A 19,060-nucleotide genomic window follows, 5' to 3' on the forward strand; every position below is an offset into this window, starting at 1 on the left:
TGGAGTGAATTTTACAAAACATTATTTACAGAATATGTGTTCTAGTTGTTAGTAAAATGCTATTAATAATAATAATAATAATAATAATAATAAACTGGGGAACAAAGTTAACTCCAACCGCTATACGATGCGTTTAAGAGCCGTCGGTAAAAGTAAATAAGTTTGCCATGGCGGTCTTTACGCATACCAAAGCGCAAAATATTGGCGTCACGCTTGACGGACGCCTGAATAAAAACTACAAAGCCTCGGGACCATCTGTGCATGAGGGGAAAAACGCGGGTGTGTATGTGGAAGTCATGCCCTTCATTGTTTTTGCACCCCTTTACCCGCATGTTGTGCAAGTCAGCAAACAAAATCACTGATACAAACATAGCATAAGGTTAATGCATATTCATTTTCTCAGTGCGCAAAATAAACATGCAAAATATCAGTTTCGGAGTTCCGAAAAAAAACATTTACTGTCATCGGCCGTGATGAATTTCAATCATTTTAACTCTGTGGCTGCGTCGATGGTGCTAAACTAACCAGATGTGCACTAAAAAGAAGATTTTTTCACATGCCGCATGCCGCAACTTTGATATATTACATCTATGAAACTCGGGTAGCACCAATAGCCTTGTTTATGTTTCTGGTTAGCTTTAAGTCAGAGCCATATTGTGTATTTAATTTTTACATTTTACATTATTTAGATCATTTATTTAGGTATTTTTTTATTTTACTACATTTATTTATACATATTTATTTTAATACATTTATTTATTTATACATATTTATTTTAATACATTTATTTATTAATACATATTTATTTTAATACATTTATTTATTAATACATATTAATTTTAATACATTTATTTATTTATACATATTTATTTTAATACATTTATTTATTAATACATATTAATGTTAATACATTTATTTATTAATACATAATTATTTTAATACATTTATTTACACATTTATTTTAATACATGTATTTATTTAAACATATTTATTTATTTTAATAGATTTAATTATATATGTATTTATTAATTTTGATATATTTATTTATATACATTTATATATTTTAATATATTTATTTATATATTTACATACGTATTTACTTATATATTTATGTTTTTATTGATTTAGTAACTTGACAATAAAATACAGGATAAACAAAGTTATCCAATCCAACCCAATATTGAAATAAAATACTTACAATATCACTGCACAAAAAAAATCATCCAAAAACACTACATTAAGATGCAAAACATGCCAAAGTGAAACTTTCTGAGGTGAATAAATCATCCCAAATATTTTCAAAAACATCCAAAAACCTTCCTTTAAAACACTCAAACCACCACTAGAGGAGCCATTTCTCATTTTAACACTGTTATCATCCAACCCTCCCAGTTAAAATAGATTGGACATTTAGCAGGTCAACACATAAGTATAAAAATAGAGTATAATTGTCATTTCCATTGATATCGCATACATTATGGAGATGATCTTGTATTTTAACTTCCTGTGCTCTGCCCATCTCTTAGCACCGGCACCCCCCCAGACTCCCTGTAACCTCCTACACCCCCCCCCCCCCCACTCGCCCCCAGGTCCCCACAGAAGAGTGTTCTTGTGAAAGAAGCTCTTTGATAGGCAGCGGCCAGCAGCAACACAAGGGAAGCAATCAGACTGTGGATGACTGTGCTCGCTTGTGATGTTGTTTCACTTCTTTGACCTGCTAAACTTCTCTTTTTATCCCCCCCAAAAATAACCCGAATCCTCGAAGACCCCTCTGCATGTTTTGTGCTTTTTGTCCCCCGTGCACCTTGTGAAATACATTTGTTTTGCCTCCTTTGTAACCGCACAACATTTTTTTTTTTTACCGGAGCTAGCATGCTATGTGTCGGCTTTCTAGTAAAGTTGTGATGTCACAACCAGAATTGCCAGCAAAAAAATAAGCGTTCTCTAATGGATTAGATATGCCCTAAAAGCAAATCCTCTAAAAAAATCCTCAAAAAATTCCTAGAAAAATTCCTACAAGAAAACCCTAACAAAATCCTCTACCAAAATCCTCCAACAAAATCCTCCAACAAAATCCCCTACAAAATCCTCCACCAAAATCCTTCAACAAAATCCCAAACAAAATCCTCAACAAAATCCTACAAAAAAATCCTACAAAAAAAATCCTACCAAAAAATCCTACCAAAAAATCCTACCAAAAAATCCTACCAAAAAATCCTACCAAAAAATCCTACCAAAAAATCCTACCAAAAAACGCTACAAAAATCCTCCAAAAAAATCCTACCAAAAAAATCCTACCAAAAAAATCCTACAAAAAAATCCTACAAAAAAATCCTACAAAAAAATCCTACAAAAAAATCCTACAAAAAAATCCTACAAAAAATCCTACAAAAAAATCCTACAAAAAAATCCTACAAAAAAATACTACAAAAATACTACAAAAAAATCCTACCAAAAAACCCTCCAAAAAAATCCTACAAAAAATCCTCCAAAAAAATCCTCCAAAAAAATCCTCCAAAAAAATCCTCCAAAAAAATCCTCCAAAAAAATCCTCAAAAAAAACCTCTAAATAAATGACACCACTCAATTTCAGCTTGATATTCTTCTCTCCTCCACCCTCTTTCCCGGGGAGATTGCGCTGGGGTTCTAGGTCGACGTGACTGGCAGTTGTGGCCGTCCCGAGCAAACAACCGACACGGACTCCGCCCCTCCCCCTTGAACAAACGCTAAAACCAATTTACGGCCGTGTGTGCTTGCTCATATAAGCAAACTCCCGCTCTGTTATGAGGACTAAAACAATCAGGTAAATATGCATGGCGGGCACACCTGCCGTTGAAAGAGGACGTGGGGGCACGTTATTTGCTCCCCGAGAAATTAAGACCCCGCTTGGAAGTTGGGTCACGACGACAAAGACCATTTCAACCACTGATCCGTCTCAATCTGTCACAAGAGTTCCGTCGCCGGGTAGAAAAAATCCCCCCGGCGATACCAGAAATCGGAACGTCGGCCGAGGCCAAAAAAACTGAAAAACGGCGCTGACGTTAGCGTTGTGGATGCCAATGGTGACGCGCCAAGCCTTGAGGCGCTACTTTTAGTCGATGAATTTATCAATAAGAGCTTGGCGGTCGCTTTGAACAAGTTTAGAGTTGGAAAAAAGGCCTTTTCCATCTCCATTAGTCACCATTATTTCATCATTTTTTTGTCATTGTTGAGTTTTTAGCGTATTTATCAATGGACCCAAAAATAAATAGTTTTACACTAAAGTTGTTATTAGCTTCTTCCTATTCAACATTCTACATTCCCAGGAGATTAAAATGTAATTAAAATGATATTACCATAAATATTTGTTATTTTTTTTAACCAAGACAAGGAGATTTTATTTGATTTAAACCTGAAAATCTATAGATTGGACGAAGAAGAATGAAAAATCAAGAATTAAGATTCTTACCTTTAAGAAGGAAATCTTCTGTCTTGCTCTTTTTTGAATGCCTGGGTGATTTTGTCCATTTTTCAGGCGGGAATTCTGATGGAAGAGAAATTTTGGTCATATTTTTTGATGGATTTCACAGTGACATTTCACAATGAGAATCCGATTTAAGTGATTGTCTTTGGGCTATAAGTGCAAAGAAATTGAAATATAGGCAAAATAATTTATGGTAAAAATGTTCACTTTTGGATGTGAGTGCCAAAAAACGAGTCACAAAAATGTCCAAAAAACTATGTAAAAAAAACAACATAGTTAGCTTCAGAAAGTGAGTTATAAGTTTGCTTCTTGTGAATACACCCAAATCAAAAACAACAACAAACTGCAGGTCAATTAATAATAAAGACAGTCAAAAAAATATAGAAAAATTTCATCCATGTTGATGTCTTGCAAAATTATTGTATTTTTAAATGCTAACAAGCTCCATTTGGTTTAAATATGGTTGAAATGTTTTCGTCAAATATGGTGGGTCTAACCAACAGGCCCCGCCCCTTCACAAAAGATGCCAAAAAAATAAACAATTGGCCTTAAAAGGTGATACATCAGAATCAAGTTAAAAAAAAGTCCATCTCAGGCCCAATCTAACCCAAAATATAATATAATCCCAAAAAGTCATAATTTGAACAACCCTCATTATTCGTCATTTCTCACAAATACGGCGCCGTATTCGAAATCCCACCACCTGCCTCTCTTATTTTTATTTTTAAAGGCTACATGTTGACGAGGGCAATAGAACAACAAAAGGGAAAAAATAAATAAAAAAAACACCGAAAAAAATGAGAAAGGGCGAGGTGAGTTAAACAAGATAAAAAGCAACGAACATAAGAACGTAAAGGCTAAAAAACCGAAAATCTCACCACACACACAAACATCGGCAATCAAAACACACCCCTCCCTCTCTCTCTCTCTCTTTCTCACCCTCCCTCCCATCCCCTGTCTCCCTCCCTCCCTCCATCCATCCTTTCCAAGTACCTCTCGCATCCTCCCGTCTGGCGCTCACAAGTCAGAGCGTGTTGGGAAGTGCGCTCCGACCGCCGAGCTCGCCGCGTGCCGGCATCCTCAAAGTGCCCCCCGCCGTCCAGCGCCATCTTACGGGGGTGGCCGCCGCCGCCGCCAACAACCCCCCACCCACCCCGAGATCCTACCAAGGGTCCCCCCCCCTTTCCTCGGCGACAGGTACCCCACACCCAGCGGTCACCATTTCCGCCCCGGGGAGACCCACGCTGGCCGCTCAGCCCCTTCCCCGACTCAGCATCGGGAGGAAGACCCTGGTGGCGGCCGCCGTGGGGGTAATGCTGGTCCTGGTCCTGGTGGTCCTCATCCCCGTCCTGGTCAGCTCCGTAGGTACCGACCCGGGCCACTACGAGATGTTGGGTACCTGCCGGATGGTGTGCGACCCCTACTTGAACAAGGGGACCCCCAGTAGCAGTACCAGTTCTACGGGTCTGCAAGGCGAAGCCGAGGCGTTGAGTGACCGTGGCGAACTGGCGCCGCCGTCTACGCTGCTCCAGGGTCCGCAGGGGAAACCCGGTAGACCGGGAAAGCCGGGACCGCCGGGGCCGCCCGGGGAACCGGGGCCACCGGGTCCGGCGGGACCCCCGGGCGATAGGGGAGATAGAGGAGACCGGACCGACCAGGGCAAGACGGGGATTTTGGGCCTGGGAGGCAATGGAGCTATCAGTACGGCTACCTATAGTACGGTGCCCAGGGTGGCTTTCTATGCCGGCTTGAAGAATCCGCACGAGGGGTACGAGATCCTCAAGTTTGACGACGTGGTGACCAATCTGGGTAATAATTATGACGGCATAGCTGGCAAGTTTGTCTGCAGCATTCCGGGTACATACTTCTTCATCTATCATGTGCTGATGAGAGGGGGGGACGGGACCAGTATGTGGGCTGACCTCTGCAAGAATGGACAGGTGAGTCAAAATCGGACTAAAATTTGGGCCAGACAGGCAGTCGTTGCTAAATTGTGTACGAAAACATCTGGAAATGATGAAATTTACTCACAATGTTGATATATGTATTCGTATTTAAGGTAGGCACTGCCTCTGAGAAAATTATGTCAAAGTTTTGATCAAATTTACTCACTATATTGATAAATTCGTTTTGTAGATAGGCAATGCCTCTGAACAAAATTATGTCGAAGTTTTGGTAGATTTTGTCTGAAAGAATGATGAAGTTTTAGTGAATTTTGTCCGAAAAATTATGTTAAAGTTTTGGTAGATTTTGTACGAGAAAAATCATCTTGAACTTTTGGTCAATTTAGTCCCAAAAAATGATGTTGAAGTTCTGATAAATTTTGTCCAAATCAAGTAAAGTTATGAAAATATAGCCGACTTTGGCCCGCATACGAATCTTAAATCCAGTCTACACTCTATTGCACTTCTCAGATTTAACGCTAGATGGCATTACTTACTGAAACAGAGATTCCAATTGTAGGATCCTGAAAAAAATGAGTATTTTGTTCTCAGGAATTAAACTAAGTAAAATTGGTGATGACTTTCTTGACTTTTTTAGAGTAAAAACTGTCTCTTAGTCTAACAATTTCTTTCAGTACTGTAAATTTAAAAATAATTACTCCTTACAAGCAACATTAACATTTCTAATCACTATGAATCCATAGTCCATAGTTTAATTCTAACAATTATTTTTTCACATTTTAAATACAAAAAAATTCCAATTATACGTTAAATCTAATGATTTTTGTTGTTTTTGGTCACCCTTAACTCACTGCCACCAAATCTTTACCAACTGGGAAGGCTGGCAGCCAGCCAATAACAGCCAATGAAATATCACTACAAAAAAAACATGTATACATATCGACTAAAATCAAAAACCTGATCCACTCCAAATTGTCCTGTTTTCACTATTTAAGGTTTCACCCTGGTTTCTTACATACAAACTATACATATAGTACATGCATACTTTACATACACCCTCAACAAGTAAAAACACAAAAATAAAAGTGTAAACTTCCAGATTACCATACTCCAAAATCATTTTTTTCCCAATTTAAACAAAAAAAAACACAAAATGTACTTCATCCAGTGAGTGCAGGTGTACCTAATAAAGCGTCCCTATGAGTCTAATTGCACTGGTCGCATGCAGAGCGCACATCTGTGGTTATAAAATGTGTTGACTGGTCGCAAAGCGCGTCGCCCTCGCCGTCGTATGATGCGCCCTGACATCCGCCATCGCCCAATCGCACCTTTTTTCTTTTCCTTTGTGATTTTCATTTAGAAGGATTAGCACTCGGTTATTTTTGGCTCACACGTCGGCAGAAAAAAAATGAAGTCAGAAGCTGGAAAAACAACAGTGCAAAGGGAAAAACACTTCTTTTTTTTTAAGTAGCGTGGAAAATGGCGTCCGTGCATCATTTTTATGAGGCGTTAATTTGATTTGAGGGGTCGTCTGGGGTCACTGATGTGCGTGTTTGTCACGCCGTTTGCACTTTGTCAAGGCCGCTGTCATAAAATGTGGCCGCTCACATTAAAATAAAAAATAATAAATAAAAAAAGGTAGACGTGGTGACACTTGAGATAAATCTGCAAAGACAGCAACTTTTTTTTTTTTGGTCACAAACGTGGCAAACAACGGGATTCGAGTTAATGCTGAGATTTTTTGATACATTTTAGTGTATAAAATCGCTCTACTTGACTTATATAATAAATATGGATTATTCAATTACAGGCATTAAGTTAGCAGTCAGAAATAATGTGATTATAAAGATAATATTAGTCATTTTTTATCTGGACAGGGACATATTTAACTGATTGGTCGCCATGGATGGTGGCAATGGAGTTAAATGGCATTCAAAAAGTACCCATATTCCGTTTTTATCTCATTTTTGGGGCATTTTAATTCCACTGATGTTGTTTTTTTTTTAACATTTTATGCCTTTATAATTGTACCCATTGCTTAAAAATGATATATAATGCTATTTAATCATTTTCTGAATCAGCTATCCTATACAAAACCCCATATTTGTGGAAAAATTGTATCCAAAAAGTCAATATTTTAGTCAATTTACACACTATATTATCAGGTCTTTTTAATGTAACTACCAAAAATGCAGTAAATGCATGCTCCTAAACACAATGTATTTACATATCTACATTAACCACCAAAATATTTTTTCCCTGAACTGAATATCATGAATTAACAAATTATATGGAAATCACCAAGTCAAAAAAATGGATCCAAAATGTCAATATTATGGCCAAATAATGCACTATATCATCAATTTTACTACCAAAAATGTAGTAAATACATGCTCATACACACAATACATTTACATATCTACATCTACACACATTAATTTACCCCTGAACTGAATATCATTAATTAACAATACAAAATAATCCCAAAAATGACGTTTCCATTGGCTAATCCAGAATATCAAACCTAATCCAACTTCATCACCTAAACTCCACTTTACCATCAACACTAACACCAACTAAATCAAATCTTAATTTCCACTAAATTATCCACCCACATAGAACTGACAATTTTAATAAATTATCAAAAAAACCCTCAAACAAACACTTATTTTCCAACCCGCAATTCTTCTCCTAATCCCAAGTGTCATATGCAAATGAGGGACAACAACCGTCTCCAACACAGTTACGAGAAAACGTGAGGGTGCCAACACACGTACACACCCGCACACACTAGATCATCAAAAAAGACAGGTATCGAAGACGCTCAAGCACCCTCGTCAAGTTCACGAGTCGGCCACGTAACGTCATTTTTTTTTTTTGGTGGTTTACGGCCCGGGTGTAAATGCGTTGATGTATAATCAGGGAGGGAGAACATATGTCGGAGTTAAGACACCTTCTGTCGCCGCCTCATTGTGCACCCCCAAAAGGCGGGGGTGTCGAAGCACTTAAAATATATACGCACACACATACACACCACACACACACACAGTGAAAACATCTCCAGAGGCTCCCAAAATGTTTAGAAAGTGTTTGTCTTTTTCCTTTCACTCTTAAGTCAATGGCAGTGATAGACAAACTAGAATTGCTATTAAAAAATGTATTTTTTTAAATTAAAGAGTCATTTTGGTATGCTATTACTACTCAAAGTAAATAAATATTAAGTGTTAAATGAACTTTGGCAATAGTTGTCCAATCTATTGTAGTAGTGATGGAAATTTGGTTATTTAGAGGTCACCGTTTTGGTTGTTTTGTGACCCAAAAAAACGGAAATTGCACCCAAAAACAACGAAAATGTTCATAGTGGGGGTCTGGATAAACTATTACCTCAAAGAGTTTCAGTTGAAGGTTTGAATGCTGCTTTTGTGTTTTCAATTAGCGTAATTTGGACTTGAGTGTTACCTTGACATATGAACAATTTGAGATACGAGTATAATTTTAAGCAAATATCTTGAGAAACGAGTAAAATTTTGAGCAAATATCTTGAGATACGAGTACAATTTGGAGCAAATATCTTGAGATACGAGTAAAATTTTGAGCAAATATCTTGAGATACGAGACAAATTTTGATATACGAGCATACAGCAGACGTTTTTTTGCATGTTTTTTTCCCGTTTTGGGAATATTTTGAAGGGAATACAAAATAGTGCCCAGAAATGTATCAACATTTAAAACAAAATTAGAATTAAGTTTAGTGCAAAGTTAGATTCAATTTATTTTTGAGTGTGTCTACATTGTAATCCAAATTCATTTAAATTTCGTTATGTTACGAGCACGTTGCTGTGCAAAAAGTTGACATACAAGCTCAGTCCTAGAACAAATTAAGCTCTTATGTCGAGGCACCACTATAATGTCATCTATCAAAAGATTTCACCATTTTAGAAATATGACTTGCTAGCCGGGACAGTGGGGGATTGCTGTCAATTATGCATAAATTATAGAAACAAAGGTCAAAGTTTGGAATGAATAAAGGATGAGTGTTAAGGACACCTGCTCACCTTCTCATATTTTATGCTATTTGAGCTCTTCAAATTTAAAGACGTGGTCAAAAAGTCATATATACATATATATTCCTAAAAACAACTTACTGCTAATGCTAAAAAATGAACACAATGACAAAAATGTATGGACAACGAACACCCAAAAAACAAAATCTCACTCTTTTTAACCCCAATTCGAAGATAAACTGTCACTTAACGTTTTTTAATCATTAAAATTCAGATTCCCATCATAATCATCGCAAAAAAAGACCAAAAAATTGAGTTAACACTTAACAAAACACTCATTTAACTCATTTTTTAACTCATGACAATGTAAAAGCTCTCTTGTGTGCGCCCCCTACATAGATGGCGCCCTGTGCGTTCGCCTGAATTGCCCATAGGAAAAACTGGCCCTGTCGTAAGGCTATTTTTTTGATCCTATCTTATCCGCAATGGCTCAGCGGGTCGGGCTTGCCCTGCAGTGTTGTTTCACCCCGGAAAAACGCACTGGCGTCCCACTGCTCCACAGGGGACGGCTGTTCTTTCCACGCCGTGTCGAACAGCGACAACCACCTTCAAAAGCTTTACTTTCAGCCGCCTGAGCAAGCGAATGGTGTCCCTGGAACTTGTCTCTAGCTTCCTCGGAGATAAACAAATCTATTTTCATCGCAGGCAATTTCTCTTGGTTCCCCCGGCGCCCGTTTCTTGACTCTGAAACCTTCTCACCGATCCTAAATCGATGCTCTGCTTTGGCTTGGGAGGAGAAGCGAAAAAAATGGCTGGGAGAGAGCGAGTCGCAAGACAGGGGTGTCCAAAAGACGGCTTGTGGGCTAATCGGTGGCTCGCAACAGGTTTTTTTTGGGCCCGTGGCAAATTAGGAAAATGATACGAAAACATTACAGTATATATATTTTAAGAAGTATGTTTTAAATTATTAAAAACAATCAAACATGAAGTAAAACAACAGCTTTTATTGTCTATATTCTACTTTTTTTTTTTTTTGGCTAACCGCGCTGACTCGTGAGTCATGGCAACGCCACTGACTCGCCTCCTTCCCCGGCCGGCCAGGAAGGAGAGGATAATTGTGGCTATCGCTGACGACGGGATTCGTAGGAGGGCGGCTAAATGTCAGGGGCGTGGGGAGCCCTGGCGAGAGGGATGTTTGCATAAGAGGGGCCGGGGGCCACTTGTCTATCTGCCGTATGGCCCTCATTACAATGAAGGAACCTTGTGAGTCAACGCACTCGCATCCTTGACTCACGTGGCCACGGGAGACCGTCTTTTTTTAGCTTTTGCTCTTAATGCGCGTACGTATACATATTATATATATTTCTGCCTATGGCGCCAACTTGGGAATTTTTGGGGCTTCGTGTTTGACTTTTGAGACTTTTTCGTTGACAATTTGCAGTGACTCGACGAGTCATTTTGCGTGAATCGGTAATTTGTGTGAGTGTTTGGTTATGAAATTTTTTATATGATCAAGTTATGAAAATGATCCAAGTTAGGAAATCTCCCAAAAAGTTTGGTTTCAAAAGTTTTTCTGTAAGTAGAAGTGTACTTTATATGTAAATTCTCTACCAAAAAAATCCCTTTAAATTTGGTCAAAGCCCAAATTTTTTTGCAACGTTTCAAAAGTTATTCTGTAAGTAGAAGTGTACTTTATATGTAAATTCTCTACCAAAAAAACATTTAAAATTGGTCAATGCCCAAATTTTTTTGCAACGTTTCAAAAGTTATTCTGTAAGTAGAAGTGTACTTTATATGTAAATTCTAAACCAAAAAAAACTTTAAAATTCGTCAATGTCCAAATTTTGGATGAAAGATGTGAGGAAACACAATTATGAGAGGAAATTATAAGGAAATTATTTATTAATGTCTTAAAATAAAAAAGTATATGAAAATGTGCCCTTATGTATGTAATACCTGCCCACTTTGTAGTACATTTTAGACTTTTATGTGTGCCCTATATGTGTGTGTGTGAAAATATGTGCCACATTGCATTTGTCATTTTTTATTTAATAAGTGGAATTCAAAATAAAATATCAGTAAGGAAATGCATTTATTTTTGGGGGGATTTTGTAACTTGGATTATTTTCGTAACTTGAGTCGTTCATTTGCATATATATTCGTAACCTGAAACTTTTGTATCTAGAGACATTTGTAAGTAGAGGTAGGATTGTATTTCGTTGCTTATTTTTATGTAAAGTTTTAAGCCATTTTAGGAGATTTTAGAGTTCATTCAGAGTTAAAGTCAATAAATTATGAGATTAAAAACATTACATTACTTATATTTACATTTTGTGAGTTGTTTGTAGTCCGTAGATATCATTTTTTGGTGACAATAGGTCATTTTGGAAGATTTTGGTATACTTTTTGGGGGTTTTATGATTCCTGTAGATAAAACTTTGATGAGAATGACAACTTTATATGGTTAAAAAACGATAGTTTTAAATTAGAATATTTTCAGCCCTGCCTTGACATTTTTCAATGCAAAAAGTGTACCACAGCTAAAAAATGGTTGGTAAAAACTGATCTAACAAGATTTTAATCCGCCAAAAACCCATATTTTCCTGGTCCTGATTTCCTTTCACCAACAACGATTGCGCAAATGCTTTTCCGTATTTCCAACATGGCCACCCTGACATTTCCACTCCGTGTGGTATTTCCTGACAATCTTCATTTAATACCTCTCTCAGCTAATTAGGCCGCCCCGCTCTAATGTTCCACTTGGCGGAGCGTCAGCTCCGACGTCCAATTACGCGGCGGATCCCGGCCAAAGGTCCGCCCCCGCCACCGCGTCGCGTGGATCCGAGCGACTCCGCGGGGAAAAGAAATGCGATACATAAAAAAATAAAAAAAATAGTCAAGCTCAGTCACTGGCTCTCTGGAGCCCCGCCCATTGCGCCCGTTTCAAAACAATGGCGTCCTGTCACAGCGGGAATTCGCCAACAGAGGCCTCTCAGTACTGGTCAACACCCAGAATAGCCGTTTCGAACCTTGACGGAATGCTAAAATCAATCAAGATTTGACGGCGTTACCAAAACGGGAAAAGAATGCGATGTCATTTTTTTTGGCGCCAAAAGTGGGCGGCGACAACCCAGCATCCAGATGGTGCTCGCGTTTTAGTACCCATGTTTTACATTTCAATCTCACCTGAATGCACTACAAAGACGGATTTAAAAAGGGGTCCCTGAAGGCATCGTCATTTGATTTGCCATTGTTGCTCTAAAAATTAGCTTTTTTCACAGAATAATTTTGCTAATAACAGTTGAAATCTGTAAACAGGTCAACAAGGTTCCTACCTTTTGATTAGGTTTATTAATATTTTAGAAATTAACTTCTTTGGCTGCCAATGTGAACGTTTGTTAAAAAATAATGCAATTCATATTTATAAATGATGGCTATGCAAGTTAGTTTAAAATTGTCTTGTTTTCTGTCTGGTTAGCTTAATAACATAGCGTTTTAGTGTATTAAAATGACTTTTTTAGTGTATTAAAATGACCTTTTTAGTGTATTAAATTGACTTTTTTTACTGTGTTAAAATGACTTTTTTTAGTGTATTAAAGTGATTTTTTTAGGGTATTAAATGTTCTTTTTAGGGTATTAAAATGACTTTTTCGAGTGTATTAAAACGAATTTTTCTAGTGTAATAAAATGACTTTTTTTTAGTGTATTAAAATTAATTCTAGTGTATTAAAATGACTTTTTTAGTGTATTAAAATGACCTTTTTAGTGTATTAAATTGACTTTTTTTACTGTATTAAAATGACTTTTTTTAGTGTATTAAAGTGATTTTTTAGGGTATTAAAATGTTCTTTTTAGGGTATTAAAATGACTTTTTCTAGTGTATTAAAATGAATTTTTCTAGTGTCATAAAATGACTTTTTTAGTGTATTAAAATTAATTCTAGTGTATTAAAATGAATTTTTTAGTGTATTAAAATGACTTTTTAGTGAATTAAAATGACTGTATTAAAATGACTGTATTAAAATAACTTTTTTAGTGCATTAAAATTAATTCTAGTCTATTAAAATTACTTCTAGTGTATTAAAATGACTTTTTCAGTGTATTCAAATGACAGAGCCAGTGCATTCTTTTGAGCTAGCAGCCGCATGTGGCTAGAGAGCCACATGTTCGCCACCCCTGGCATAGATTAACCGATTATTTCAATCATGGCTATATGTATATCCCTAAAATAGAGATTATCTTCCATTTTTTTGGGCGAGACGAGCTCCTGCAAAGGAGAGATGGAGGACAGTTGGAGTATTTGCGCGCGCGAGGGGTGCAGGAGGGTGATAATTGCCAGGGAAGCGCCATGTGCACGAAGGACGTTGAAGCTTATTAAAGGAGGAGACAGTGATTATTCACTACGACCCTCTGGAGGGGCCGGCGCTCCAGTTGTTGCTTTTAATTAAGTCCGAAAGTGTTTTGCTGGATTAATGACAATATTAAGGCTGGAGGTTGGAGAGGTGCAAGCCACAATACTTTTGGAATCGTGCTCACGCGCCGTTTAATTAGAGGTAAATTGAGGAGGTAAGCTTGGCCTTTTTTTTGGGGAGAATTGAAGGATGATTTGGAGCTTTTATTTTATTATTTGAGTGTTTAGTTAAAACAAAATAAATAAAAAATAAACCAATCCACTTCAAATAAAAAAGCAGATCTTCTAATTTACCATCAATACAAGATTTAAATATTAACAGCCCTATTTTGCTAACTTGGTTAAAGCTAAGCTAATGCTAACTTTTGAACAAATGTTCCCTGTAGTCACTAAAATTTCTTTCAAAAATAAAAACACGGAATAAACCTCACTTTAACTGTAAAGTACTTCAAGATTTTCAGAATAAAACCCATTTTTCTCTTAACCTTACAAATCCGACATGTTTTTACATTAAAAAACCCATCAAAAAGGCATTTTATCGAAATCTACTGTGACAGTTTTGGTAAGAACAAGAGTTGTAGGGAAGTCAGAATTTTTTTTTTCCACAGAAAGTGCAACGTTGGCGGGGTTAATAAAGAAGTTGCGTTGCGTCTGTGAAACAAAGGTCGACTTGGACTGTTTTTAGACTCCGTGGAGAAGCACCTTTGCGCTTTGAGTACGAGCGCTTCAGGCGGACGCTACGACTGCCTTAATTAAGTGATGAGTCAGATCTGGCGGCCCAGGCTCAAGCCGGTTTGGACCGGAACAGGGTCAACGTTCAAAGTTGCGGGAGATTCTACCATCCCGACGGATACAGATTGGAAAATCTCCCCATTTTTTGACCAAAAAAGCCACAAAAATCACATTTTTCAATGTTATTCCTTATGAGCCATACTACGAATATAAAAGTCAAAAATACATACATGTAAACGAGTACCTTATCAATTATTTTTGGTAATTTCACCACTTTAAAGTGGAAAAAAATAATATTTTTTTAAATATTCATAAGATGTTGCTAATAATGAGGATTCTACACCAAAAAAATGAAGATTAAAGCAGTTCTAGATGTAATATCTCACTTCTGTCACTAGAGGTTCAATTATTTTTGGTAATTACACTACTTTTAAAGTGGAAGAAAATGAATATTTTTAAAAATATTCGTATGCTGTTGCTAATCAATGAGGATTCTACACAAAAAAATGAAGATTATAGCAGTTCTAGATGTAATACCTCACTTCTACCACTAGGGATTTCCATTTTTTAGCTCACAAGTTAGCAAAGAGCCAGATGCACTCATCAAAAGAGCCAAATATGGCTTCCGAGCCATAGGTTCCCTACCACTTGCCTTAACGACTTACGTTTTCTTATCAGTTTTTTTCTGACCAATAAGGAAAGAGGTGTTCAGGGGCAGTGGGGATTTAAGAGTTTGGAATTTGTAGCGTTATGAGATGGGTCAGAAAAATGCCCAGGCGGCTCGTTAGGAAGCGAAAAATGTCGGGGGATGTTTCTCCGTGGGAATTGTTGGGATTCAATGCGAAATGCGGGTTGCAAATTGCCAAGGACAAAACCACCATAGTGATTTTCCTCATGGGGTTTTTGCAGGTGAGCTAACGCTAACATAATTTGACATAAATTCAAAGGAAAATGGAATAATTCACTTATTGACAAGTTAAGAAGGACTTCCAAGAAAAATTGCTGTATTTTCAAACTATAAGCTATAAATATAATCTCCCTTTTTTTTGATTATGTAGAAAATTGATTGCTAAACCAAATGCTACGTATTGATTTTTTTCTTAACCAGACGCTAAGAACGCTAACTTTAATCAACAGAGGGAAAAAAAATGAAATGATTTTCAAAATTGTCTTTTTGAGGGGTAGCCGGGAGGCGGGGCTTCAGAGATGATTGGCGTCGTATGCTTTATTTTTAATATCATGATTTTATGATGTAAAAACAGCCAGAAATGTCTTTCGATGTGTTATTAGCATGATTAGCATGTTAGCATAAAAAATATAGAATTTATAATTCAGTGAACTGCATTTAAATATGGAATAAAATAATTCTGGACTAAATTTTCAGCAATATTAATATAATATTTTCACGAATAAATGACATAAGACGCTCATTATCATAACATGACACCTGTCATGATTATGAATGAATAATTATGAGTTATAATAATAATAATATGAAATTAGCGTCCTCAACCAAAGACATTTTCAAAACACTTCAAGTTTGGGCCTCATTAAAATAAGCTCCGCCCCCAATACTTTTTTTTAGCTAAAATTCCGAAGAAACTGCAAAAAAGTCCGAATCTACAAGCATAAAAAAAATGTGTGTTGAACTTTGACCTTTCCGAGCAAATATTCAATCAAATCCATCACGTTGACGGATCAGTGACAACCAAGTTTGCCGGCCTGCCGCCTCACGCCACATTTGCCGCGTCCACAACGTTAACAAGCCTGATCGTTATTCTCGAAAAAACAATTTTTAGGCATTGAAGCGTAATGAAAAGCTGCAGAGCGCATAAATAAAACTAAATATACACGAGACTGTCAGTGGGGAAAAAGACAAGTGGGGGAAGGCCTATTTTAAGGATATTTAAGGATTTTTGTTCATTTATCGATGCTTGCGGGGCACAACAATTCCATGCCCATCCACTAGAGGGCAAAAGGAATGTTAGGCTATGGCAAAAGGGGCAGATTTAGTATTTTCGTGTCAGTTTTTTTGGTGATATTTCTGAGATGGTGTAAATTATGCTGCCTGGTTTTAGAGAGAATTGAATAAAATAATAGAAATTGACTAAATTGTGGTTTAGTTGGAATTTTAAATTGTCTTTAGATTTTATATTTGGGTGTTTTGAGTAGTAATTTTACGTTTTCAAAATGTGAAGAATCGGTTTGGATATATATTTATACATATGTATGCATATGTATATGTATACTATGTGGGTATATTTCAGCAACATGCTTATTTATTTATTAATTAACATATTTTTTACCTATTTTTTGTCTAAAATGTATTTTGCTGTGTCTGTATTCACACTCTCTTGCTACTGTGAGAATGGAAATAAAGTTAATCTAATATAATCTAATATTTTGGATACATTTGTGATTTTTGGATGACCTGATCTGGAATTTTTAGAAGAATTTGATGGATAAAGTGAGCCTTAAATCATATGTTTGATTATTTTGATTTTTGTTTAGGTTAAGCATATTCCAATTTCTAAAGTACAATAATTTAATGTAAATTTGAACAATAAACTTGATTATTTGCGAGTTTTAAATGGCAAAATGTGAAGATCTTTTTACAATTCAGGGTTTTTTTGTGCATTTTTCAATTAGACTAATAACTAAATTTCCAACAATTGACATAATTACTAATATTGTCATGTTAAAATATCTTGATTAATCATTTACAATGTATTTATCACACAATTATCGCCACATCTCAGAAAATATCACCAAAAAACTGCCCATTTTTGTACGAACAAATCAAATTAACAATTAAAGATCCACATTACTAAAATATAAGCAAATATTTTCCCAAAGTCTCATCAAAATTTTAACTGACAAATCCTCCTGAGCCCTCCCAACAAGAGGTGTCTTCCTATCATAAAAAAAACAACCAAAAACCGCTGTTGACTTTACAAGTGGGACGACTTTTGATTAATATGCGCTGGTGGCAGATGTTGCCAGATCACGACCAAGCGCTTCTGTTTGCGCAACGATATGAACGGCGCTCGATTTAATCAGAGGGGTAAACAATCGAGACAAAAAAGTAGAAGTATTTTAGTATATAGACGAATGCCGGTGCTACCTTGAGTAGAGGTGACTTTTTTGCTTTGTCTTCGAAGTTTTGGCTACAAAAAAAACAACCATACACTAAACTTTGTACTGCATATCTGTCAACATTTACGTTTTTCCTGTATTTTATACGATTTTTGATCATTTCAAATGTATATGGGATTTTATAGTACGTTTTTTGGTCAAAAACTATCTAGTTTTTACCCATTTCGGGTCTAACATTGATATGTACATGCTAATTCCCATTTTCACTATATAAATATAGCGAGTCAGCAAGCAATGTACCCAGAAAGTCAACCTGTCAATACATCAACATCTACAGAATCTTGAATTTTGTGCCCCAACTAATTGGGCACCCCATCCTTCCACTTTGAACAAATAAACTACAAATAAGTCGCAATTGTACTGTTAAATATATGGAAATACCACCTTAGTTTAAAAAATCCTCCAACACTAAGCTCCTAAGATTTTGCACTAAAAATATTAAATACAAGGGCTTGTTCTATAGGTGACTGTGCAAGTTTCAACCGACCAATCAGTAACCATCCCTCCGCGATTCCTTCCAGGTTCGAGCCAGCGCCATCGCCCAAGACGCGGACCAGAACTACGACTACGCCTCCAACAGCGTCATCCTACACCTGGACGCGGGGGACGAAGTCTACATCAAGTTAGATGGCGGAAAAGCCCACGGCGGCAACAACAACAAGTACAGCACCTTTTCGGGATTCATCCTCTACGCGGACTAAACGCACGTCGTGAGAAAAGAAAAGAAAAAAAATCAAACAAAAAGGAAAAAAAATAAAAAGACAGTACTGCTGGATTATGGGAAAAAAGTGGGGTGGAGAGAACGTGTCCTCGAGGCCTTCTAACTCCTCCCCCTCACCGAACCACCTCCCCACAAACCCTCACTTCATCTCCCCATCATCCCGGACAACCCTGCACGTCCTCCGGGGGAAGACTGGCGTGGGGTCGGAGGTCGGGCGACGTCTCTAGTGTTGAAAGCGCCTCACTAATGGCGTCTTTCTCCCCCAACCGCCCCCAAAACCACCTCCCTCCTGCCCTAGACCACCCCAACCACCTCACTAATGGTGTCTTTCTCTCTGACCGCCCCCCAACAGCCCCCAATTGCCTCACTAATGGCGTCTTTCTCCACCAACTGCCCCCAACCACCCCCAACCGCCTCACTGATGGCGTATTTCTCCCCCAACCGCCCCAAACCGCCCTCAACCGCCCACAACTGGCTCACTATCGGAATCTTCATCCCCCAACCGTCCCTGACCGCCCCCAACCGCCTCACTAACGGCATCTTTGTCCACCAACGACCCCAAACCGCCTCACTAATGGCGTCTTTCTTCCCCAACCGCCCTAAACCGCCTCAACTTCCCACAACTGCCTCACTATCAGAATCTTTATCCCCCAACCGCCTCACTATCAG

At 37.5% G+C, this 19,060-nt stretch overlaps 2 protein-coding genes across 2 annotated transcripts in view; one reads left to right on the forward strand and one right to left on the reverse strand.

Annotated features, from left to right (window-relative positions):
• Window positions 1–19,060, reverse strand: part of LOC144208490 (uncharacterized) — a 59,930-nt gene that overhangs the window by 34,569 nt on the left and 6,301 nt on the right. Inside the window, exon 2 of the mRNA XM_077734377.1 lies at window positions 3,449–3,523. The gene's annotated coding sequence lies outside the window, so the exon portion shown is untranslated. The remainder of the gene's footprint in view (window positions 1–3,448; window positions 3,524–19,060) is intronic.
• c1ql1l2 (complement component 1, q subcomponent-like 1-like 2) lies at window positions 4,463–18,371 on the forward strand. Its single transcript, XM_077734380.1, has 2 exons — window positions 4,463–5,403; window positions 18,192–18,371. Exons 1-2 carry the CDS (start codon window positions 4,777–4,779, stop codon window positions 18,369–18,371), a joined length of 807 nt encoding a protein of 268 aa, XP_077590506.1. The 5' UTR covers window positions 4,463–4,776.

The sequence above is a fragment of the Stigmatopora nigra genome, chromosome 15, assembly GCF_051989575.1.
Source record: "Stigmatopora nigra isolate UIUO_SnigA chromosome 15, RoL_Snig_1.1, whole genome shotgun sequence".
Lineage (NCBI taxonomy): Eukaryota > Metazoa > Chordata > Actinopteri > Syngnathiformes > Syngnathidae > Stigmatopora > Stigmatopora nigra.

Coding starts and splice junctions, on each gene's coding strand:
- c1ql1l2 (XM_077734380.1), top strand. CDS start 4,777: ATGCTGGTCCTGGTCCTGGTGGTCCTCATCCCCGTCCTGGTCAGCTCC. Junction 5,404..18,191: donor ACCTCTGCAAGAATGGACAG/GTGAGTCAAAAT, acceptor GATTCCTTCCAG/GTTCGAGCCAGCGCCATCGC.